The sequence below is a fragment of the Hetaerina americana genome, unplaced genomic scaffold, assembly GCF_022747635.1.
Source record: "Hetaerina americana unplaced genomic scaffold, ioHetAmer1.1.p SCAF_7, whole genome shotgun sequence".
Lineage (NCBI taxonomy): Eukaryota > Metazoa > Arthropoda > Insecta > Odonata > Calopterygidae > Hetaerina > Hetaerina americana.
Window position 1 is genome coordinate 71,998,436 of NW_027287316.1, and position 25,012 is coordinate 72,023,447.

Below are 25,012 nucleotides of genomic sequence, written 5' to 3' on the forward strand. Positions count from 1 at the left end.
CTTTCTCCCCTCGCCCGCCAGGTGGCTAGGCCCCATGATGTCAACGGCTGGGGCAGCAGGTGGAATCCCCCGCGCCCGTCGACGCCGTCTCTCGCCGCCTCTGATCCGTTCCTCTTGCCCGGCCCTCGCGCGGGCTACACGCCCGACCTGCTGCCCCCCCTAATAACCACGCCACACAGACCCTGGAGCGCCACCGCCACACCACCACGTCCCCGTCGGCCTCCGAGCGGCGATAAGCGGGGGTGGCGGCGGCGGCGACGGTAGAGGGGGTGCGGCGCGAGCAGCCATGCACAGAGCGCCGTACTTCGAAGCCGGCCCCTACGCTGCGGAGTCTCATTTGCAAGGCTCTTGGGTGAGTAATGCGGTCGGTCCCCGCCGCCGACCTGTTGCACAGTGTGAGAGTGTGTGTGTGTGGTAACTGGAGAAGAGATGCCTAAATGCCGACAAAATCCTTGGGAATTAATCAGAATTAACTTTTGGAATTACTTGGTTTTGTTTAAATCTATATTCCAAATATGTATTTGCTGCGCATTCATTATTTCGAGAAATATTTCATATCATAATCCATGATTCATTAAATATACAAGGACAATGAAGCCATTTTCAACCAGAACACAACTAAATGCACACACCATATTAATTCGAACACTCCTATGCATTACATCCGCTAATTTTTATCTAAAGACTACAAAATATCTAAATGCGTCTATTACATACCTCTCCAACTATTTTCGCGAGATTTTGATACATAATCTAGAACAACTGCATTTCAAGATCAGTCAGATTAAGATAAGGTAAGTGCATCGCGAAAAAAAATATAATCAGGTCCTTAGAACGATATAGGTCGAGAGTGCAGGTGTCTTCGCGGAAATTATTAGCTTTAACTTCAATTTCATTGAGGATTTTTCAAGGTATATATAAATGCACTTTCGCAATCAAATAAAACAAAGTTTAGCTATCGGGTGCATAGCCCTAGGCTCGAATTGTTTGAACGATATCGCGAGAAATAGCTGTGGAGTTAAACCATTATATTTGAATAGATTTGGGTGCAATTTGCGTAAGTAAATCTGCAATTTTTGCTCTATATGAGCTTTAGTCCTTGGGAAATGGTTGCTTTGAATTAGCGAAAGTATGATCGAGACCACCTAAATGAAAGCGTGCGCATAAGATCTTACACCACACTCTTGTGGTTGGCGCTGTTCTTTGTTCGTAAAAAAAATATACTGTTTCAAAGCGTGCTCTTTTATAAGTAGAAGTCCGGCCTATCTAGTGTCCTGATCATAGAAGCTGCAGTGAAATTCAAAATATAAAACGCTTCTTAAGAATACAAACACTGTTATGATCAACAGAAGAATCTAAACAGGAAAATTAGATCACGAAAAAATACAAATTTTGTATACGCCCAACAAATATCGTTTTCAACTTGAATTTTCTAAATAATTTTCCTTAGTTTGAAACTTTTAGCCAAATAAAACAAAGATATTACATTTGAAGTAAAGGATAAAATTCATTTTGAAATGTGTGGTTGAATTCACTAATAATTCCAATTTCATTCCTTTTGAGTTCCCGTTTTTCCTATGTCATTGTTTCGCCTAAATACTTTGATCTCCAGATAAGGTTCTTCGAACCACTCTCTGAACTTTCTCTGCTCTCACTTGCGGAGGCCAATCGAAATATAAGATCTATCCTGGCAATTAAGAGGATAATACAATAGCCGACCGCCTTAGAATAGTACATTGCGCAATCTCCAATCAATCCAGAGGTGTGCGGTACGTATCTCGCCAAGGGCATTATGGTCATAGATATGGAGGTTTATGGATAACTGGCGTTCAAAATTACCTCTAACATTGAAGCACTGAAAATCAGCGAAGTGAATGCAAGATAAATAAAGAACATTGCAGTAATATCACCTTCCACTGAGCTAGGAAATCATGAATTCCAAATCGTAGAAAACGTAGAAAAATTATTTTCCATTTTTTCCATCAAGTTTTTAACCAATTTTTAGTTATGCACAATCTTTAGTTGTATGAGCGTCAATTAAAATTGTTTTAATAATTAAAGACTGAAATAACCGTCCTCATATGACTTGACTTGTAGCTGCAGAAACGATAAATAGGCTGCCGAAATACTGTCTTTATATTAATGACCACTTATTCTGAAAATTGCTGAATAAGCTTCTCCAATTCCTGTGGAATTGGGGAGTAAGGATGCATACCAGTGGCGGAGACCTTTCGATAGCTCTACCGATAACTATCGATACCTCATAGGGCAGTGCACCTACATGTGGTACAATTTAACTTCTACTACCTGTGACACTTAAAATAATGTCTACAGCACAGAAATTATCCCAAAAAGCAAATACTTAGGGGTAACTAGGTGGATCCGATATTAATTGAAGGAATTAGGAGTAGGCTGTCCCCATTTCAGTATAGGCTTTTTGCAAAAATACTACTCACCTTAACTCAACATTAAAAACAGTTTTTCGCAACAATTTAATTATAATTAATTAATAACATTAATTACAATATAATTCACTAAATGTAATTATGTAAGTAAAAATAATATGCCGTTAAAACCAACGCTGTGCAAAACATTGGACTTGATTTTTTTCAACTCCAAAATACTGTGTGAATAATTATTCTCAATCAGCCTACGTTATATACACGAACGAGCAGAGAGCGTCACATTATTATTGAATATACTTTCTAGGGAGACATTGGGCAGACGAAGATTACAGGGGCGAAATAAATTTTAATAAAAGTATAAACATTGAATTTTAAACCCTACATAGAAAGAATAATCCTAGATTCACTTTATATTAGTAGTCATGAATAGATTGAATAAGTTAAAGGAAATTGAGTGCAGAAGTGATCGATATCAAGAAGAATTTTTCCTTCCTACATTTCTAACCCACCCCATGACTAGTGTAATAATATCACCTTCCACAAAAAATCAATCGACAACTACTCTGATACCTGGCGATTAAGGAATTAAACTTCAGCCCCATACCCTTGTGGAGGCTTGGAGGTTGAAATTTAGATGAAGACATTTTTGGGGACCATCGAAAAATACCAGTATATACCGTTAGCATGTTGATAAACTATTGTAAAATATCGACGAGCATGCCTCTTTCCAGTTCTCCTCCCCCAGTGCAAAGGCAAGACTTCGTCGACCGTGTTGAAAAGTAGACCGAATAAAACTCGTCCAGGGAAAGTTCTCCGTCAAAACAATAATAAGAGGGGGAGTACGTTCCTTCACCAAGAGAAAAACAAGGAAAAGATGAGCGCGGAGGAGAGATATATTGGAATAGAAACAAAGGGTGGGAAAATATATCCCTCAGGGAACGTTCCAGACGGGAGATGAGAGAGTAGAGATGAAGAATGGGAGGACACGGAAATTCTGCGCCGTAAGATCGTCATTTCCACCTTCTTTTTCTTTTGTGGGCCAAGTGAACTGAAGGGGAGATCCCCCGTATGCTCGGTATAGGAGACGACGGCACGCACTGTGAAACCCAAATCCCAAACTCTTGTTTACCCACCTACCCTTTCCCTTAGGACCCTCCTCCTTCCAAGCCGTCAAAACTCATACTCGCACCGACCTCATCCACACCCCCCTCCCCTCCTCCTCCTCCCGCATGCCCTCTTGATCTTTCCCCAGCATCTCTCTACTTTTCCTCTCCGAGACCCCTTTAACGCTCTCGTTTTGCAACAATACTTCTTCCCCACCCTCGGAGTGGAACCCTCCCTTTCCATTCCACCCTTTCTCTCCACCCACTTCTCCTCCACCACCACCTCCACCACCTCCTCCTCCCCCCCCTCCCCACGCCGAATCCCACTCCTCCACCTTCGTCTGACTGCTGAAAAGGCGACCCCATTCGCTCGGGCGCCACCCACAACAACATCTGCGAGAAACAACAACCCGTTTAGTTCCCTATCCACTCACCCAAGTCGCTCGAGCTGATCGCGAATGGAAAGCTCGAGGAGAGAGAATCATATATTTGGAGAGGAGTGACCAAGAAAAAAATAAAAGAGGGCCGTGGGAAGTGAGGCGAAGAGGAAACATTTCGGGAAGCTTAAAAAAAAAAAATGAAGACATTAAGGTTCATTAGTTTTTCTCGCATATGCTCGCGGATGCCCCAAATTAATAGGACAGGGGAGGACAGTGCGGATGCTTATTCGCTCGAGTGTGTATGTGTGGGACCATTGTTGTTGTTGCCGCTTCCTGCATGAGCGACTTTCAGAGAAATAAACGAGGGAATAGTCCGGAGGCGCGCACCCGAGGCGACTGGGCGTTTCCGGACCCCAACGGCCGAAGGCAAACTCTCGATAATGGGAGGAATGAAAACAGTCTCACACACACTATTTAGGTGTTTCCCAAAGTCCCCTTCTCCGATTAAACCCCGACGACTGAAGCTACACGATAATCACGATTTTTCACGCTCTCCGGCGATTAATTACGCTTGTATTTCGTCGCGGAATCCTTGGGCGGCTTGTCTCAATCCTCAACGAGCGCAAAACTGTCTAAGGACCCAGACTACCTAAGATTACCGGAAGGTCGGCACGCCTTCTAATCCGGCAAATGAGCTGGAAAATCTTCTTCATCACGGCCACTGAAACTTTTTTTTTAATTAAGAAAATTATTTCTCGGTGGAATGTTCCCATCGTGAAGAACAGGAGATCAAAAGAACTTTGCGATTTCACATTCACAAAATATTCAGAATTCCAAGGTTTCGCTACCGTGCGGCATCACTTGTAGAACTGTTACGCCGTGCAGCAAAACCTCGGCCGTCTAAATAAATTGTGATCGTGGAATGAAAAAATGTCTACCTCCTTTGTACTTCACTAATTTTAATAATAAATAATAGTTTTGGTTTCTCTACGAATTTTCCATGTATGTCTAAATTCCTGGGTGTTGCAAATTAATATTTGGTAATTTATAGTCTTAAGTCAGGTTTTTTAATGTCTGGTTGAACTGAAGGTTTAATTTAACCACCGGTTAAGGCCAAAATTCAGTTTTATGACCTCTTTGTAAGTCCAAAACCTGCCGTCAAAGATCTCAATAACTGACGGACGACGCTACCATGGTTAAAATCTTCACATTCATTAATGAGCAATCTTATTTGTTCATGACATTGGATTTGTCGGTAATATTCAATTGAATTGAAGGAGACATTGTACAACTAGGCCTTCTCGCAGTTACGTCGTTTTTCAAAGAACTTGCGTTTTATCAAGATACTAAACCACACTTTTTTCTGCCCAGTTTACTATAATCTTTATTATAGTAAACTGGGCGCTAACTAATTAGCTTTTAGTGCTTTTGTTTCGAAATAAACAAATATTAAATATCACTAATGGTTTAGGAAGTCGTTTGTTCGCGACAAACTCAATGAGTTCGATAATGAATTGAGAGGAAGAATTTACCTATTTAAAAAAATGGTATGATACTGGAAGTTGCTGCAATAGTTTTCTTGTTTAAAATGGTTCCATGACATGAAAGACGTAATTTATCTCTCCTCAACTTACGATACATTTAACCTCATGCTGGAGAATGTGGTTACTCTATGCAACAATTCAAACAACTCGGGTTTTGGGGGTGAATACTTCAGTACTTATAAGAGACACTTATACAAGAAACATGACACTGAAAATCGATAAAATTTTGAATTTTAGACTTTTCATTAAAAATTCATGTTTTAAAGTATTGAGGTGCTTAATTTAATGCGCTCACATTGGCATATCTCGTCGATAGGGAGTCCACATATTGTGAAAAGCCACCCGTTTGCCTTAAAGTCATGGTCTTATTACAATATGCGAAAATGCGTCCATAGTCAATCATCATGATGCCACACCCAATAAAAGTTAAATGAACGAATTAGGTCACCACTTACTCCCCTAAGTTTATTGATAATTCCAGGTTATACTATTCATTAGTTCGTCCGAAAATAGGACTATGGTGAAAGTAGAACCAATTCCTTTTGCTTCTTCCCTGTACGGGTGTTTTCTGACAAAGCTTTATAACACCGCATGTATCATATGATAACATCTCATCCGTTAAAGAGAAATATTTTATTTACTATTTTTTTTGCCCTGCTCTTATAAAGTGTGTGAATAAATCGTTTCGAAAATGAAACAGAATCTCATAGGGAAAAGGAGCGCATGAAAGTGATACCATCATATATCTTATCTAGGTCCATTTGGGTGTTGATTGCCGAATCACCTCAATCTTCATAACTTGATTCAAGAAAATCTTGGGATTAGGAAAGCGAATAATTCAAAAGTTTCTCCATAAAATTGGTCATGTTATGCAAATCAACTGCCCATTTTATTTATGGCTAATTGCGGCCATTCCACCTCAAAGGAGGTGGAGGGCAATTAACTCATGAAACTCCCTTCCATCGCATTAGAATATGTAAACGACCCTCATCTTCTCGGACTGAGAATGCCATATAGGGATGAGGGCTCGTGCACAAATCATGGGAACATGTGCATGGAAATGGCTGCCGTTCTCTTTGAGAAGTGCCTAGAGAGTGAAATCAGTCCGGCAAATTCGTACCTACCAACAGATGCAAGGCATATGTACAATTCAATAGTTCCGTACGATTCAGAGTTGGAACGTAGCTTAAGGCAAATAGTTTCGTGTAATTCATCATGTCAGAATGTAGTTCGCTGAACGTGAAAAAAATATCAAGGGTTTCATAGGGTAAAAAAGACACAACGGTTTATTTTTGTAAACCGCCTGTATCTTTGGATGCTTTTTAAAATTCCAATGACTAATGGCAAATCTGTCACGGTTCCGTCTCCGCAATCAAGGAGCTATATACCCATAATTTGAGCCCGCTTGAATCTTTCGTGTCTATATGTATTCTAAGTGGTTTTTTTTCGAAGAGCAATAAAACCCAACCAAAAGCTAATTTAGCGGCGGCCATAAGACACTTGTCCTTCCTGGAAAAACCATCGAGGAACCCTTCCAGCCAATCTTTCCTCAACGGACCCGCCGACCATTCCAAAAACTTGATGATGACAAAACTAATTTATGTCACCGGTTGCAGAAGTGATTTTTAAGAGAAATTTAGGGGTATTTCTATATGCTTTTCAACGACCAAGACTAATTCCTTACAAGCACATTTTGCACCCATCGACTAAGCACTCCCAAGACCCCAAAACGGATCCAATCGATGTTGGATAAGAAAGCCGCAAACTGGTTATATCGCACCATCACCACGGTTCCGTTGACGTGTTTGCCACATTCGGCACGGCGTTTACATCATGTTGAGCAGCGAATAGTGTTGCCGGACGAAAAGGAAAGTGGTGGCTAATTCCATCGATGGATGGAAATCGTTCAATCGGCAACACTGATGCGGAGATAGCGAGAAGCTGAGGATGGTTGCGTGCCCGGAGCACACGCGATCTGGCGGAGGGGGGGAGGGGTAGTTTCTGTGTGATGTTTGGAAGGGGGGGAGGGGTAAGAGAGGAGAGTGCACATAGCTCACGAGGCGGAGAGAGAAACACGTGAAAGCTAAAGCTATTGGCGGCCGAGGGGGGGGGGGCTTTGGGGGAGGGAAAGAGGAGAATGGAGACCTGGCAGGTGCGGGGGTGTCGGAGGACATTGTCGCAACAAATGCCACGAGGGAAGGAGGGATGAAAGGAATGAGAAGGAGGGAGAGGAGGTGAAAAGGAAAGGCAAGCGAAAACGGGCGAGGCGACTTTGACAGGGCCGCGGTGGCATAAACGCCCGGGCCTGTGGACGAACTCCTCTCCCCAAAATCGTTTTTCTTCTGCGAGACGCTTTTCCTCGAAATGTGTCTCTTCTCTTCAAGGGGTGCGTGGTGAGGGGAACGAAATTGCACCCACCGTAGCGCTGCTCCGATGCCAGACGCCGAAGGAGTTTCTACCCAAGCTTCGCTCTATCGTAAAAATCGCCCGGACCGGGAGGGATATCATCACCAAACGCAGGAGGAGATTTTATGCCTTTCCTAATGCTCGCTGGAAATATTTTAGTGCCCATTTCCAAATTTAGCATTTTTTTCCATTAAGCGTTCCCCACATCGGAACGTATATACTGAAGACCAACTGAGATGTATGGCAGGGAGTAGGGCAAGTACTAATTGAAAGGAGTTGAAAATGGAAATTAGATTTATGGAATTGTAGTGGAAACTTTAAAGGATATGCTTCTATTTCATTCAGCTTCCTCTTAATCAAACATACATTATTGACTGCGATATCTCACCGAATAATGAAAAATACTGTCACCGAGAATTTAACAAATCTCTTTATGTTTGAAAATGTTGGAATTTCGCAACCTTCCCAAACTCGCATTTTTGCAATGGGGTGGCTATGAATACCGTTCATATATATCTTTTACCCAAAAATTAGCCCAATTAATGTCGTTCAAAAGTTAATTTAACCGATTTAGATGTCAAGGCACACTATATAATTTTTTTCCGAATAGGTCACCGACATTATGTTACACCGACAACATGGGTGTTAGAGTTGAAAGCAAACTTCCAGTTTTCAAACGAGTCTCAAGCAATGGGTCACCAAGGTATTGCTTTTAAATAAATACGAATACAATTTTAATATCAAATCAAATATAAGGATACATTTTAAGACACGTCAAAATGATTCAAACTGCCTCATAAATACTTAATATTTATAGATAAAAAATTCGTCAAAATAGTGCCAACTGCTGCATTCATAATAATTTTACCCGACTAAAATAAGAAACTCAAGTTTAACATTGTATTCAGTATAATACAGGTACTCCCAAATAAGACCAACAAGATAAAATCAATAGCATAAACTGGACTTTAATAAGCCTAAAATCACTGAAAGTCATTAGTAGTCTTTAGCATATGAATATATTATTTCAAAGCACTCCTTACGCTGTTGCGAAAACATATGCAAAAAGAGTCCCTTAATAAATTACACATGAAATCTATGCACCTAATTTCATATTTGTGGCTCTCATGGCTGACATAAAGCTAAATAGTACAAAAATTATCGGATTTCAGAGGTAAATCTTCGCTCTAAATTTCTCAATAGCTTCAATAATTCAGCGTTAAACGTCCTTTGTCCGATGAAACCCAATCTGGATCTGCATAATTCGTATTACTTTTCACCAAATAGTGGCAGTATATCGCTCGCGCGAATGAAAACTTACTCTACCGGACCCCCACGTTATAAATACGGCTGTCAAGAGCAAAATGAAAACCTTCCCTAGCCTTTAAATAACTTCTAACAATATCTGCTAAATAAAATTAATTTAAATATTACCCACCAGTAAATTTTACGCGAATGGGGACACAGTATTTTTCGTAATACCCCGGCTACTTTCTTTTAGAATAACTAAACAGTGTCCACTTTTCCAATCTAGCTTCTATTTGTAACCCCATTTCAAGATGTTAATCCTCCATCTGCAAATAATTCGACATTTGCTAATTTTACTGATAAATACTATGTCAGGTTTGCGCAGTTGAACGAGTTGATGGCATTTTCGAAAACTATTTTTATTACTCTATAATCATAAAAATAATCCTAAATACTTTCAGTGTGTGTGTAGGTACTTGGGAATTGCTGACCCAATTAACGAATTACGTAAATCAGTATGATATCCATTACTACACTTCCGGTTTTAAGAAACGGTTTGCCGTTCGATAATATCTTAGCGTTATGCGGTAAGGGAGAGGTGAAAGTGATGATTTTTCCCACGTTGCAGTTATGGATTCGTAAAATAAATGTTTGGCTCCGACTCAGACGTCGGTAATCCAATAAATATGACACTCTAGCTCCAACATATACTTATTTAAAAACTAATTCCTTGGCGAATGAACATACGTATATATTTAGCATGTGCGAAAAACTTTGGTATTAAGTAGAAAAATAATGAAAAATCAAAAAAGGGGAAAGAAGAACACAATTAAAAACAATAAATATTAAATTAACCACTATGCAAAAGTTCATTGGCGAAATCAGCAAGAAAAATCATACACAATTGAAAATTTTAATATCACAAAAATGAAAACGATTTCAGCAGTCTTGTAACCAACATCAACTGCGATTATCCAGCCCTGAGGGCATGATTATGCGGGATGATGACGGTACGATATTGAAACCATTTTATACATTTTTTATAAACAAACGTTAACCATAAATGGGCACAAGGATATTTCAACATAACATTTTATTCGTGTGCATAAGTGATTTTTTTAATAAGAAACAGGGAAGGAAATGCGGAAAGATACAAAATAAAGGAACCATTATGGACCCTTCTTCCCCTTTCTAAATTCAAAATGACCCTCAGCAAAACATTTGTTTGCCCGCTTCTCCAAACTTCTGTGGACGATTCTGAGAACTACTTCCACGGACGAAATTTATCTGAAAGTTCAAAAGTCCTCATGCACTTCTGATTTCTTGTTTTCAGAATGGGGAGTAATATTTACCGCACAAATTCATGAAGAGATATCTAAATCCTAATAAATAATATGAATAAGCCTATATGAAGTCTTTATTTCATTATTTCTTGAACACTTCGGTAAATCTACATAAATATTCATTCCAATCCGTAGGTTTCCTATCATTCATTTTCTAATTAGCATTCCTGGGCAAATGTCATTCTTCCATTTGTTGCATCTGCTTTTCAGATATAAGGGTAGTCTTCATAACTTTATCATCAAGCCCTTTTACGTATTCTCACTACCTTTCCTGAATATATATTGGCTTCATTAATAAAATATTTCCTTCAGCCTACTGATTTCACTCCTTAGTTTGTCGAAAATCAAAAGGACATTAATGATTAAAGAGCACTTATTGAAATAATGATGCAACAGATCAAATATTCGACTGAGTATAATCGTCAATTATACTTTTACTGAGGTTGACAGGAAGATTAACTAATTAACCAAAAGGGAAAATAGTTAGCCATATCTAAATCTGATTTTCGACGTATCCTGTTTTATCTTCATATTTGATTAAGTGTTATGTCAAAATGATATTGTTTTATTCAAAAGTTAATAAATAGGCTGTTCACCATAGAGGCGAATCTAAACACAGTTAAGTTCATAAAACCCTAGAATTAGACAAAACAGAGAACTTGACCGATATGAGCAGATACGTTCACATAAAATTATCGCATGTCGAAATACGAAAAATAAATGATAATCGAGCAATTACGTGAGTTATCAAAGATAAATTATGCGCGCTCACATTGTGACAATAACAGCGGAGGATCATGGACGATGAAGTCAGCGCAACGAATGAGACTGAAATCTTCAACGGTCATGATTTAGGGTCCACTCCCAATAAATTAATCCCCAAGAGAGTGAGTTATTAGCATATCTTGTCATGCTTTCGAACCCCCCCCCCCCCCCGACCCAAAGCGTCGAGGTTCCCAAGGCATAATTACCATTGCTTCGCGTGATCAGGAAAGCGGCTAGAACCTGGGAGCCAGCGGAGGACGGGAGATTATCTTGTGCTGGGATCGACGCTCCGCCCATTGCTGTATCATTTCGGACCCCCATGCATACATTTCCCATTTGGCCTTCCTAAAGCTCCCCCTCCCAATGCTCGATGCATCGACCACGGGGAGTCGAAATGATTCCGGTCGATCAACATGCAAATGGGAAATTCCAGCGTCGTAATTGTGAGACCGCGTTCCAATTCAATGCGCGCATTATCAGCACTTGCCCACCATGTCTAACTTCCGACGACACCACGTGATTCCTGCCGCCGGAAATGGCATTGGTCAGGAGAATGAGACCTCAATCATGCGATGGGTCATTTGAAAAAAACATTCACAAAAAGTTCTGTGGGTAACATGCAGAAGTAACAGATTGCACTCTGTGAGAACAAAGAAGACCGGAAGGTGATATCAACATCATGCCTGCACCAAGTACGTTTTGTTGCTTGATACGCCCACAGCATAAGTATTTCAAATATAGGAATGATATTTAGTAAACAATTTTATGAAAAACTCGCAAACTTTTATATACCGCGCAAGAAATTAAATTAGAGAAATCTAGCGTTTCGAAACGTTAAAACCATAATAAATATCTCATCGAGAGAGGTTTGTATACTGTGCCAGATTAAGGGGCTTAAATGATCCGAGCATCCGTAGGGACTTAAGTGGTGTGAGTTTTCAACCTGTGACACATCCAATTACGGCAGATGATAAGCGGTCCTGCAGCCTATCTTGTTTCTTTTACTCATAGCCCTAACCAATTATTATTCCGAGATTTATTATCGTGGAGATCCAGCAATTTCTAAATCATTCCGCTTGAAATTGAATAAAGGTTGATGTATTTTTTCCTGGTATCATTATAGAAGCAATTCGTAGTTCACGTCTCATTTTGAATCCTCAATAAATATTTCCCTAAACACCTGTTTTCCTAAATAAATATTCAAATTGGAGGAGTTGATATTAAGAGGGAAAAAGTTCTTCAAATAATACAAAAACAAAATACGATATTGACAGATGGGCATTCTGCCGTTTAAGGTAGGCTAGATTTTGGATAGGCAAAGACTGAACAACGATACATTTCTTTGCCTCCGAATAACTCCTGAAATCCGACACTATGGGAAATGGAAAGGGAAATGATATGGAAACTACCTTTGCAGGAATGATACTCTCCGCTGTAAAAATGTTCAATGGTTTTACGATTCGCCTTTCGCCAGATTCCGGGGCAAGAAAAACTTTTATATCACCGCGACTCACTCCCTCATCGCTGAGACCTCAAGTAATTTTTATTCAGACTGTCGACATACTTGAGTTCAGTTATTTTTTATTCATGCCAAGTTCAGGGTGACCAATCTTGAGTTCCCACAGACATAAGCAATCGCCCTCGATCGTCGAAATGTTTTTCACGTGAATGAGTCGAAACGACGTGGCACTTAGTCTAGCTGCGTCGGAATCACAAATGAAAATCCAGACCGATTGAACCCGGTCGAGATAGCTATCGAAGCTGTAACAATTACAACCCGTTTCCGGAATTCCTGAATACAATTCGTGCGGGTGGCGAGAACTTGAGCCTAACCTCGACACGTCCTTTCCCTGATTTCGTTCTATTCGATTCAAGTCTTCATTCGGCTGGTCGTAACTATGATTTTGACCTCGATTTGGGGGATTTTTACGATCGAAAATTACACTGAGAATAGAATAAAGCAAACTGGAGTGATGCTTAGGACGACGAGGTCAAAAATAGGAAGTATAGGCATGATTATACACCACTTTTAAATTGAAGACCTGAAAAAATTGCGCAAAGACGAAAGGTGTGACTAGTACTTAACGAATCATACCTTGGCCGCGTTTAGGGTTGAAGGAAAAATAAAGAGTTACGACGGACACCAAGGATTCATCATGTACATGCAAGGCAAAATAAATAAAAGAATGACTTTGTTAAATAGCAAGTACCTGCTACATATGCATTTAATATCTCAGATAGAAAAATCTATCGAGGACAATTACTTATAACTAAAAGAATCTGCAAATGGCATCACAAGGGTAACCTCTTTTTTTCTAATTGGATCTGACGGAAATGGAAAATAATACCATGATAAAAATTATGATAGCAATATATCTAATCAAATTAATTGTGAAGGTTAACGCGATTAAGTATGTAGCTAATTATTCATAAGAATTAATTCGACTTCGACCCTCATTCGTGATAGCAAGTCGCGACTCGCGAAGGCTACAAAAAGTAATCGGTTATGAATTCAATTAACGATGCAACCCATCCAAATGGTGGGAAGAAACTTCCGCTTTAAAGCACATGATTTACTTATTTCTCTTTACTAAATATACAAGAACTTTTCTTAAATTTGACATGTCCTACGTTGCGTTCCATGTAGAACGAAAAGAGCAGTACAATCCAAAACATTAGTGCATATAAAGTCGACTAACAGCCATAGCTATTTCAAGTGAGATCCATTCATTGCAAATTCCACCGATTAATCGTAAACACTATAAATATGTAAGTTAATCAATAAACCTAATCATGAGCCAAACTCAGTGCCTGAAGTATCATACGGTGTCGTAAGGATTGCAATCTCAATTGGTATGACGCATCGCATATATTTTGATGAAGTTCCTAATTAATATTTATTTTTATGCTTATGTATCAAAATCCTTTTTTTAGGGAATAAAATTCGATATAATTATGCCTTATGAACTACTCAGTGTACCAAGGGATCTGGGATATGGAAGTAGGCTAATGCAAGTGATTTCTATTATCTCAAATACAGACTTTAGACATGGGCAATGCTAATGATAAGACAATCATTCAGTACACATCATCTTTCAGAGTTTATGCATAAAATTAATTTTTTACCAAGTGTAACATTGATTTTGTGGCCGAGTGAAGTAGGTACAAACATGAATGGTACATTTACAATTTTTGGCAAACAGAAGAACATTATGTAAACTGAGAAATTAATCAATGTAACTCAAAGTGCTTCAAGCTTCTATATTTAATTGCCTATGTAGCTGTGAATCTTTAAGCAAGGTACATAAGCATAACTACTAAAATGTCACTGTTTTCTGAATACTGCACTAAATAATTTTAAAACATTTCCTTCGATGACAAATAAGTTCTCAATTGTCAACGCCAGTCTGACAAGTCAATCGGCCTTTCAGAAACAAATGTTTCATAGAAGAAAACGTTGATTGAAATTGATTGCTCAGGCTTTTAACAAAAATGCTTATTAAGGGATATAAAGACAAGAGTTCTCCGGAAGATCTTAGCGGATAGCAAGTTGAATGCGTTCAATAGAGGTTACATGCCGCAGGGTTCAACTTTGACTTACTCATTGAGAACCATTTGATAAACGTATCCTCTCATGATGGAGATGAAATGGTGTATCGTTCTTTAATGTCTCCAAGACGATGGAGTTACCCGCGCGAACAAGAGGTCGACGCGAAAACAAATAGATTATCAAGGTAAAGATTCTCTCGAGGAGGGAGTCGAGGATGTTTAAGGACCCTGACATTTTGTATGGCGCGCGACCACGAAGTTTAAATCATCTACATATATCATTTGTCCAATACTTAGGACAAGGTCAAATACATTTTTACGGTATTTAAAATCTGCTAAAACCTTATGGGTCTTAATTTAATCCGTAATTTTTCTTACCAAGCGTACAAATTAAAAATCCGTCTCTTCTTTTCGGGAGAATTCTCCATCTCTCGCCTCTTTCTCCAACTCCCAACTCTTTCAAAACGTACCTAGAAAATGTACCTAGGATACCCTGTTATATTCATCTGAGGCGTATTATATATATATATATATACAGGGAAAGGAACTGGCCCCCCTTCCCCGATGTGTGAATTTCACACGCCGTCGGGCTTAGTACTGGGTGAACTCTGCCATCACCTACCAAACCGACCTTCGGGTTGATTACTGTGTTTATGTTTATATATATTTATATATTTATCTATATATATATATATACATATATATATACATATATATATATATACACTAGGCAAGGCTTTGGATGTTTCGTATGTTTCGTGAGCACTATACGTTGAAGTAACCACCTTCCTGGCCACGTTGGATGCGGTTAAGCCAATTCAAACTGCATGCATGCATGGTATCAAAGTAGCAAAACTCGATATAGTTTCAGCATCTACGCGTCTGAAAATTTCAAATGTATTTATGCGAGCTTTTGACTTGCTGAAGCTGGGGTTACAGATTATAAAAAGTCGGTAAAAATTATATTCTAATCTCATCGCGATCTTAAATACCTACTTAAGGTTTATTTTATTTCACATGATTGTGAAGTGACTTCATAGATGGTGGTTTTTTTTTAATTTCCAGTAAACACAATAGCCAGCAAATCAAGTGTTTCATTTCTACTATTTACCTAGCGTAATGTTTCTTAACCGCCGTTCCTTGAAGAACTAATCCACTTAAAAACTGCAAATCTCTTTAATGATATAGCATTAATTTTGGTACTCATCATTCAGATTGGGCATGTAATTGTTGTGTTCTCCGACCATATATTCATATTTGTTCAAATCTCTTACAAAATAAAAGAGTGAACCACTGTCAATAAAATACTGACAGGCACCCGACTTAGCATGCAGGTTGTGGTGTGGACCAACCAAAAAGAAGTCGTGGTAATGGCATGAAAATTAAATAAGAACAAACTGGTGCATATTATACAGAAATGAAAAATAATTAAAATTTAAAGGTCCCTGTTGTTGCTGCTCGTCGAATTTGATTTTTAATTCAATTGTTTTCTCTTGTCATCTTCGCAGTTTGTGGAAAAAATGTAAAATCCATATGATAGTTTGACAAGTAAATTTTCAATGATTTACAATTCATCCTCCTGTAATTGTTCGAGATTTGGATTATTCCCTTGCTGCCATAATTGAATTTGCATAACTGGCAGGCAGTTCGCAAGCCTATGGGCACGACTTGGTCTCACATGGCAATTTAAGCAACCAAGACCTGACATTACTTATCCACACTTCCACATGTCCTTTCATGATTGGCGAAGAGACGACCACCACCGTTGAATGTAGCATTCGTAAGGTCGCTACGGGAATTAAGACGACTCCACGGTTTTCCGAGGAAATGTCATTTAATCGACCTTCGGTTTACCTCTCCACGTTTCAGGTGGACTCCGCTGAGGCCAAGAAGGCGAAGAAAAGCTGGGGAGAGAGGCTGCGTCTTGGAGGTGGTGGTGTGACGCCTTCGAAGGAGGAGCGAAAACTGAGGGAACGAGAGATGGCGGTGGATTTGTTACAGAGCAAGTTCTACCTTCAGGAGTACAGGGACAGGTAAGAGAGAAATGGCTACATACTGCGTTCTTATACATACATCTGTATATAAGTAGTAGAGTGTCTTTCAAATTGTTGTCAAACATTGACATTACAAATAATTTAGGAAAGAGGTTCCTTCGTTTCCTCTGATTTTTCATTCTACTCTCTTCGCTAATCAACCCAGTTGCTCTTGGGAGGAGTCTCTTGAAAATGCCTTCCTTTTAGTTTTAATATTTATATTCAATCCTAACTTCTACGCCATCTATGTACATAGTAGACCACTGTTAAATGGGCGTTCTCTCGTAAAGGTTGGCTAAACGTGGTTCTTTCAGAAAGTCAAGGTTTATTTTCCTTACGAACTTTTCTCCAGCATAAATTAACATCACCATCCTGTAATACCATCGATCACGGTTACGGGAATGATACGAATGCATATAACTAAACTTTGTCCAGAACGACAAACGAGCGAAATCAAAGTCCATTCAATTAACCATAACACCATACAGAGGCCCAACATCTCCATTAGGTACTGGAACGTTCGCAAGAAAGTCCTCTCTACCTCCTTACTACTTTCCGCATTAATATTGAGTACTTAGAATTTGAAAAATATAACGATAACAGACGAGGATACATGTAAGCTGATTCATTACATCGCCAAAATGGAATATAGTGAAATATAAGTGAAAGTTTCCTGTTCCGTGCATTAATAGTGTCAAGTATTTTCAATTGCTGCATCGCACATCAAGTCCTGGTTCAAGACGAAATTTTTCATTCCCGAAGGCTAAATATTAAATGAAAATATTTCGATCGCCTCTCATTATACTACTTTACTTCTAAAACTGGTTTTTTTCACATCTAACTCGAGCTATGTCTTTAAACAGCTCGAAACCCAAGCTATTTATTTTTAACATAAGTTTCCCGCGGTTATCGTAAATAAAATCTCATTTTTGCAACTTTTCACATTCGTCCAACTCTCCGCGGGAAACTCCAACAATCTAAATCTCAGAAGTATTTCTTATACGATTACGACCGATCACTATTTTCTGCTTGAAAATTCAAGCTGTGCTAATATTGTAACCAATGTTAGCGAATGTAAGCACCAATGGAAAGGGTGTCTGAATGGGATAAGGGGTTCCATAGATTGGAGTAGAAATGGGAAACTTCAAGTTAATGCTGTAATTTTTCTCCGCTGTAAAAATATAAATGTAAGTTGGGCTAAGAAATTTGCATCAAGTTAACCAATCTGCTTTTATAACTTCAATTTACGTTCTGTTAAATATTCTTTCTCTTACAATTTCCATCCCAGGCCTTCAAGCAACGTTGATAAAATCCCAATTTCAAAATTTAAAAAATTAACGGAACACTCATTAATGTTTGAGGTCCGTCCCAAGTAGGGTGATCTAAATGACTCTCCTTAAATATTTATTGCCCCAGTATTGATTTGACGGAATTGTTTTTAATCGATCAAAAATTGAGTTAATTAAAGGACGTGAGGGAGGAGTGTTGCTCAGTCGGTGCGACAAGAGGTGAGGGAACGCTCACTCCCCTTTCAGTGGCCCACTTACGAAACTTTACGGGCATTAACGAGCTATAAAATCCAAAACCTTCGCGAACTCATTTTCCAGAGCAAAAATAAAATGAGCTTGATCTGACTTTGGATGGTGTTAAAAATCTTTCGCACAAGATCGCTTCCAAACACACAACATGTGAGGGCACATGACTTAAGTGACTCTAATTACAATTTAGGTGACTATTCAAAGTATTGCATAATAAATCTGACGTTTTTCATACATGTATTTCCTTTATCGTACACTGATATTGTAAGACTTCCAGAAATGTAAATTCTTGCAAACTTAAAGTATGGACTTTATAAATAGAAAACAGACAGCTTAGTTTTGAAACGGATGTTATCGTAGCAAAAATATGCCCAGATTGCACTACCGAGCAAAACAAATGTGACAGTATTGAACGAATATAATGGCCCCTACATCAAAGTTTGCTTCACAATGAGCTTTATAAACTCCAATAACGGTAAGCGGCTTAAGGAAATAAGCAGGTAATACGTATTTCTTAGGGAAGGCTGGGTTAATTTTTGCCATTTCAGAAGGACGGGTTGTTTGGTGGCAAGAGAGATATTTGGGAGCGAAGGAAGATGAAGAGAAACATGGTATAAATATTAGACTACCCGCAGGGGAAGGCGCCAAAGTGGTCATAGATAAAGCTCAGTTTCCATCCAATAGAGGGAATATTGCACCCGTTTCACCTAGAGTGCAGTTCCAAATCGGACTGCTGTTGAAAAATCCATCACCGCTTCGAATTTGAGTCTTCCGCGTCAAAATACAATACTATCTTTACCTCATCAATCCGATGATTGTTCCTAGTTAAGGGAGTTCTAATGTACTCACTCCTCCCCCCCCCCCATCCGCAAATCGTAGCAAAGACTGTCCAATATTTCAATACAATTATAGAGGGAAAAACTGGGGATAATATCAATATTGGAATATCAAATCTACGAAAATCTGAATTTTATTGGTAAGTTTCAGCATTTTATTTTTTCTAACCGATTTACTTGACAAGGTAACAATTCCGCACATGATCCATCATATCATCATACCAACAGACGAATTACGTATCTTTGGATTGAAAACGGTCGTCCTGGATAAAATTTATGACTCTTGCCAATCTTACCGAATAATTTATTTTCACAATACATAAAATCCCCTTAACACAGCTTCGTGAGACACCGCCTTTTCAATAATTCAGAATCCGCGCTCTAACCACCACGACGATGCATGTAAAATAAAAGGTTTATCATATAGACGACCCAGTAATCACATAAAACCAATCCTAATCTTTTTGTATTTTAGGTTAACCCCAATATTTGCAGTGACGGACCATTTTACGGATGGGGAAGTCCTATATTTACACTTCAAAGCCTCAATTATCGAGAAGCGTGGGAGGACATTTTGACGAAGTATGGGCCTAGGCTCTCAAAGGAATGCTCCCACGCCATTTCGGAGCGAAAATTCCCACTGGGTGACGGGGAGTGAGCGGCTCGCCTCATCCAAACCCAAAGCGTGATTGCCGGCTTGGCATTTCGAAAGTTCGCCGTCGCGCAGCAACGCCTTCGTAAAGACATTTTACGTCGGAAAAGGTCCTCAAGTCACGGGGAAACGACCCGGCCTCTTTCACGATAGGAATTATGCAGCGTGACCTTCTAGGTGCCATTTTTGTCCTTCACTAGGAAATTCAAGCGATTCACCGAGGTACTTACGAGTACACTGACGGGATGGCGCCCAAGCCTTCGTTTCCATGATGGTCACGCAATTGGAAAACATTGAAAAACTTGAAGTGTCTAGGATTTTGAAAGCCTGGAAACTTCCAGTTTTTCAATGTTTAAAAGCCTGGAAACGCCCGGGAAATTTTCAGAAATGCCCTGCAATTTTTGTGCGATCGTGACAACGACGCGCAGTAGTTTATTTTCCCGCAAATCAGCAGTGAATGCAGTTCTAATGCTGAATGCATTCTATGCCATATTTCCCACTCTATGTGTGTTTAAATAAGGCTTCGACGATGTTCAAAGTCTTCACAGTTACCTGCAGTTCACTTGCCTCAACTTTTTTTACCTCACAAATGTTTCGCACGTGGTAAGGTAACATTTCCCTATTTACAATAAGTATTATAATTCATTTTATGAAGACAGTAGTTCTTAGAAGAACCAATATTATATATTTTTTTTAATCCAACGTATTTATTAAGATTCCATGAGCTAAGATATAGAATGAGTTTCGAAAAAAAATCAACCTGGAAAAACGACAAATTTTGGTCTGGAAAACCCGAAAGTATCCAGAAATGTTACCCCCTACATTTTTATGGCTGCCCTAGTTGTAAAAATTGAGTATTGCATACTAAATGAGGGTAATTAACGTTCCTCGATTCGGTCACGCCAGTGTTATTTGGCTGATTTCTACAAAGTTCAATGAGGGGTTGTCGGAGTAATAAACAACACTCGAGTGATTTTCAGGAGAGATGAAAAAAGATTCACCTGGCTTGAATTTTTCGCCAAGTTTCAAACTGCCGGAATCCTCGATAGTTTTGCACGTAATTTCAAACGTTGCGGACTTGTTTTCCTTAGATGGTTCGTGGCCTCATTTTCGGTGATGACCATAATGCATAACTGATCGTGAGAATGAGAGAACTGGAAGTGTTTACGTTGGCGCCTTGGTTTGAGCAGGCGATCCACGACCCGTGGGAGAATAGGCGTTTGATCGGTTTGCAAAACAATAAATAAACAATAATAAAAGAGCTACGACCCCTGACTACAAGATTACCTTTCTTAATAAGAGGCGTAGATTTTATTTATTCACTGTGGAGGAGGTCCTCACAAAAGATATTTTTGGCCTGTCAAACGATTCGCACTGATAATTATCAACCAGAAAAAATGTACAAATTCTTATATTAAAATTATTATCGTAATTTCAAAAATAGCTCCGGGATGCGAGGTTAGCTTTACTAATTATGTTTTATTATTATTATATTTATCTCATTTATATTCCGGAGAAAAATCAATTAAAATATATTGCAAGGGAAATTAGACAAAAACAATATACAAATCCTCTAAATATTTATCTTCAAATTATAGTCTTTCAATGCAGAAAACTTCACATCAAATTTGGAATTGAAGTTTCTGAATAATTTGTTGATAATTTCCTGGAAAATATAAATAATTCTTCATAGTACTTCAAGCATAAATCTTGCTCCTCAAATATACATAAGGATATCTACCGTGTTATTCAGAGCTTAGTATTTCCGAGGTCCATAGAAACTCATCCTAACACAGTATACTACTGCTAGCAATCAATCATATCAGAGGATCTTGCTCTGTATTATATTAATCTGTAGCGTGAAATTAGACCAATAAAATAGCATACATGTACGTGTGACTCGAACCTACTTTTTCTTTGTTATTCTCCTCCTCTAACCTATTTTTCTAGTTTTACTATGCACGGAAATTGATTCGGCATTAATTTGTGCAGGTATAATACAACACGAATTTGATATTGTTTTCAATTAGAGCCTGTAATGGCGATGATGGTATGTGGCCACATCGCGTCGCTTGAGCACTGCCGGGGCAATCTTCCTTGCGACATTGACCCGACCCGAAAGCCTGGCCACCACTCCTGACACCAGATGTCCGTAAAAACCTAGATCCAAAGCCCGTATCCCGATAAAACTTCCCCCGTGCCTCTTACCCTACTCTGAGGGGTTAAATATGCAAAGGGAACGCGCCTTCGCGGTGCCCAAAGGGCCTTTCATTCCACCCGGGACGGCCACTTATTTCCATTTGGTCCATCACGGTTCCTCGTCGCCGGATGGCTCGAAATGGGTTTCCCTCGATTGTGTCCCTTCGAGTGTAACACCTTTGCCCCAGTTCCGCGCCCCGCCCCCCTCCGCCATACTGCCCTCCCCCCAGAGTGTCCGTCCGTTTTTCTTCCGAAAGGAGACACGTCCTCATAATTCAGTCGCATTACACACACGCACACAAATCCAAACGCATCATCTCTTGGAGGGGCGTCTCATAAACTTGCGTCAAAATTCACTGACACTGGCATATGACACCGGTCGCACGGCTGGCCAGAGAGAGAAGGGAAAAGAGAAGTCTGCAAGGGAGATACCAATGTGTTCCCTTCATCTTGCAGCGTGTTCGCGAATATTGCAAGGGGAATATTATAGTAGACCTTGAATTCACCCTTTCGGCAGTCTCATTTTTTACCATTGTCTGACTCGCCGATTCAGTGAGGGTGTTGCATTACTTCCCCTATGTCGTACGTAAAATGGCACGGTGGATACCTTTGTGAGTTTAATTTGGCATAGTGGCTCCAATCCCAGATTTAGTGACTTCCGCGGTATTATTTTTGCAAGACCAGGACGGCTTTCCTCTATACTTCTTACAATACGATGTAAAACCTATGCAATCGCCGGAGACAATTTTTCTCTTGATGCTCATGGATTTAATTATATAAATAAGAAACTGAGCCTACCTCCGTCGCACCCTTCGTTCTATTATCAACAAAGAAAGTGCATTAAAAGCGAATGGATTCTTTATTATTTGTTGGAAACCACACTTCAACTATATTAAGCGTAAAACCTGAAAAAAAAGATACTGAATGAAGTATTCACATAAAGATAAATCGTCAGCATAATAAATCGTAATGCCAACGAAATATCAGAGCCAGAGTTAAAATAAAATAAACATTACGGAGTATTCATGCAAATAAAACACATCAAATCAAAATAGGAGATAAATATCTCGTATTAAAGATCACTCAACGATGGCGAAATGTTAAGTGATTCGTGACATGAAAATTATTTCTTATTAAATGTATAGTGCACATACTTTATAACTTAGGTTTATCGGCTACATCGAAGATCTATAAATTGCAATAATCAGATAAAACTTCAAACAATAGGAGCAATGACTGGAATTCATCACTATTTTGCTTAATAGCTGATGGGAAACCATGTTCTCGTTTCCAGATAAGACTAAGCTTAATGGTGCTCCATTTTAGGGATGAAATTCATTGGATCAAAATGGAGGATTTAGATGCCACGAAGCCCTTTGGCTCTCGCAGGCACCCATCGCGATCCAAAGCCATGGTCTGTGATTCACAGAATACCAGTAGAAAATAAGCTTTTCAGTGTCGATTGCAATCTGTCCATGCATCACGCCATACATTTGACTCTTGATAAATTTTCCTCTTCCTACGCGCTAAGTCTTTGAAAGTTTTTAATTCTCCCGATTATAATAAAAAGCAAGTTATTTCATCCCACTTAAATTAGTTTTCCAAATTCGAATCGGCAGTGTTTACTGCCAAGGAGAATGAGTTTTTTTCACATACTCAAGAGCGAAAATGACTCAGTAGACTGGTATAATTCGTGCCTGTCACAGCTCATTCATCCAGAAGGGCAATACCAGTAAGACCAGAAAGATCTCAATAAAACTCTTCCCACGTAGTTATCCACACTTACCGAATCCAGATCCCCATTTCAATGCAACGTAGTATAACAACAGCCCTAAATGAGTTTAAAACTGTTTACAACAAGTTTTTACAACAAGTTATTCTTCCGTAATGACAGCTTTCGAAAATTTTTTTGGTGAACTCATCCAATGACACCGACTTGGATTAATTATATTGCAAATCAGTCAGATATGATAGGAAAAAAACAAAATTTACTCATCGAATAACTCATTCAATCTTAACCCTTTAAGTACCGGTGCATTGCCAGAAATGTTTTATAATAGAGCCAATTTTACAACCGTAAGAAATAAATAAATTTTTTAAAAAAATATACATAAGCAAAATATTGCAAATAATTCATCTAAAATATGGAGAAATTGATGCCTTGGCCACATCAGGTTTTTCCAGTTCCTCGCTTTATCCCGAATACTTTTTTATGCATCGTCAGTATTGGTCGAATAACTATGTAGTGAGATTTCACATGAACATGAACCCTAGCAATATGTATATTGCATAATAATTATATTTCCACAAGGTAATAATTATTTGGTATTATGATTTAGAGGCCATTTCAAATACAGAGTGAACAAAACGCCTCCAACCCACATGTTTAATGAATGTTAGTTCCTTATAAAATTATGTTTACCTACGGAGATCCATGTTTCAGATTTTCTAAGCGCTACGCTTTTTGACCAAATCACTCTTTCGATTTGGACAAGAGGCCCAACAATCCTGACCTGTAATATTCCTTCGCTTTCCAGGTACGGCTCCGTCACTCCGGCAACTGCCGCCACTATTCTACAAGAGGGAGCACCTGGCCCCATGAGGTTCTCCAACCACTGGTCAAACTACGGCTCGGTGGCCATGAGGCCCCACCCCCACCCTCATCTCCTCGTGCACCAGCCCCCGAGCAGGCATGGCGCCTTCAGGGCCCTCGGCGAGGAGGAGGTTCTCCGCTCTTCCCCTATCGGCCCTCCGGTTGCACCGTTCGGCCCCCGGGTCCTTTGCCCCTGCGGCGGAGGGGTGCCGGAGAAGACGGGGAGTGGAAAGAGCAGCGGGGGAACTCGGAGAGGGAAAAAGGGCGCGCAGCGGAACAAGGGCTGCGCGCTCTGCGGAGGGGGTGGCACGGTGCGCCTGCCCACCAGGAACGTCCCCAGGGAGGGCGGCGGCACGGTGGCCTCCAGGGGCCCTCCATCGGTCGCGAACCATAAATCTGGGGGCACCCTGCAGTTCCC

The 25,012-nt window shown here is 39.6% G+C and overlaps 1 protein-coding gene across 1 annotated transcript; it reads left to right on the forward strand.

The window, feature by feature from the left end:
• The first annotated feature begins 261 nt into the window (after positions 1-261).
• Positions 262-24,988, forward strand: LOC139696874 (uncharacterized). Its single transcript, XM_071595754.1, has 4 exons — positions 262-352; positions 16,613-16,776; positions 24,539-24,905; positions 24,962-24,988. Exons 1-4 carry the CDS (start codon positions 287-289, stop codon positions 24,986-24,988), a joined length of 624 nt encoding a protein of 207 aa, XP_071451855.1. The 5' UTR covers positions 262-286.
• Positions 24,989-25,012: the final 24 nt, after the last annotated feature.

Coding starts and splice junctions, on each gene's coding strand:
- LOC139696874 (XM_071595754.1), top strand. CDS start 287: ATGCACAGAGCGCCGTACTTCGAAGCCGGCCCCTACGCTGCGGAGTCT. Junction 16,777..24,538: donor CTTCAGGAGTACAGGGACAG/GTAAGAGAGAAA, acceptor TTCGCTTTCCAG/GTACGGCTCCGTCACTCCGG. Junction 24,906..24,961: donor TCTGCGGAGGGGGTGGCACG/GTGCGCCTGCCC, acceptor GGTGGCCTCCAG/GGGCCCTCCATCGGTCGCGA.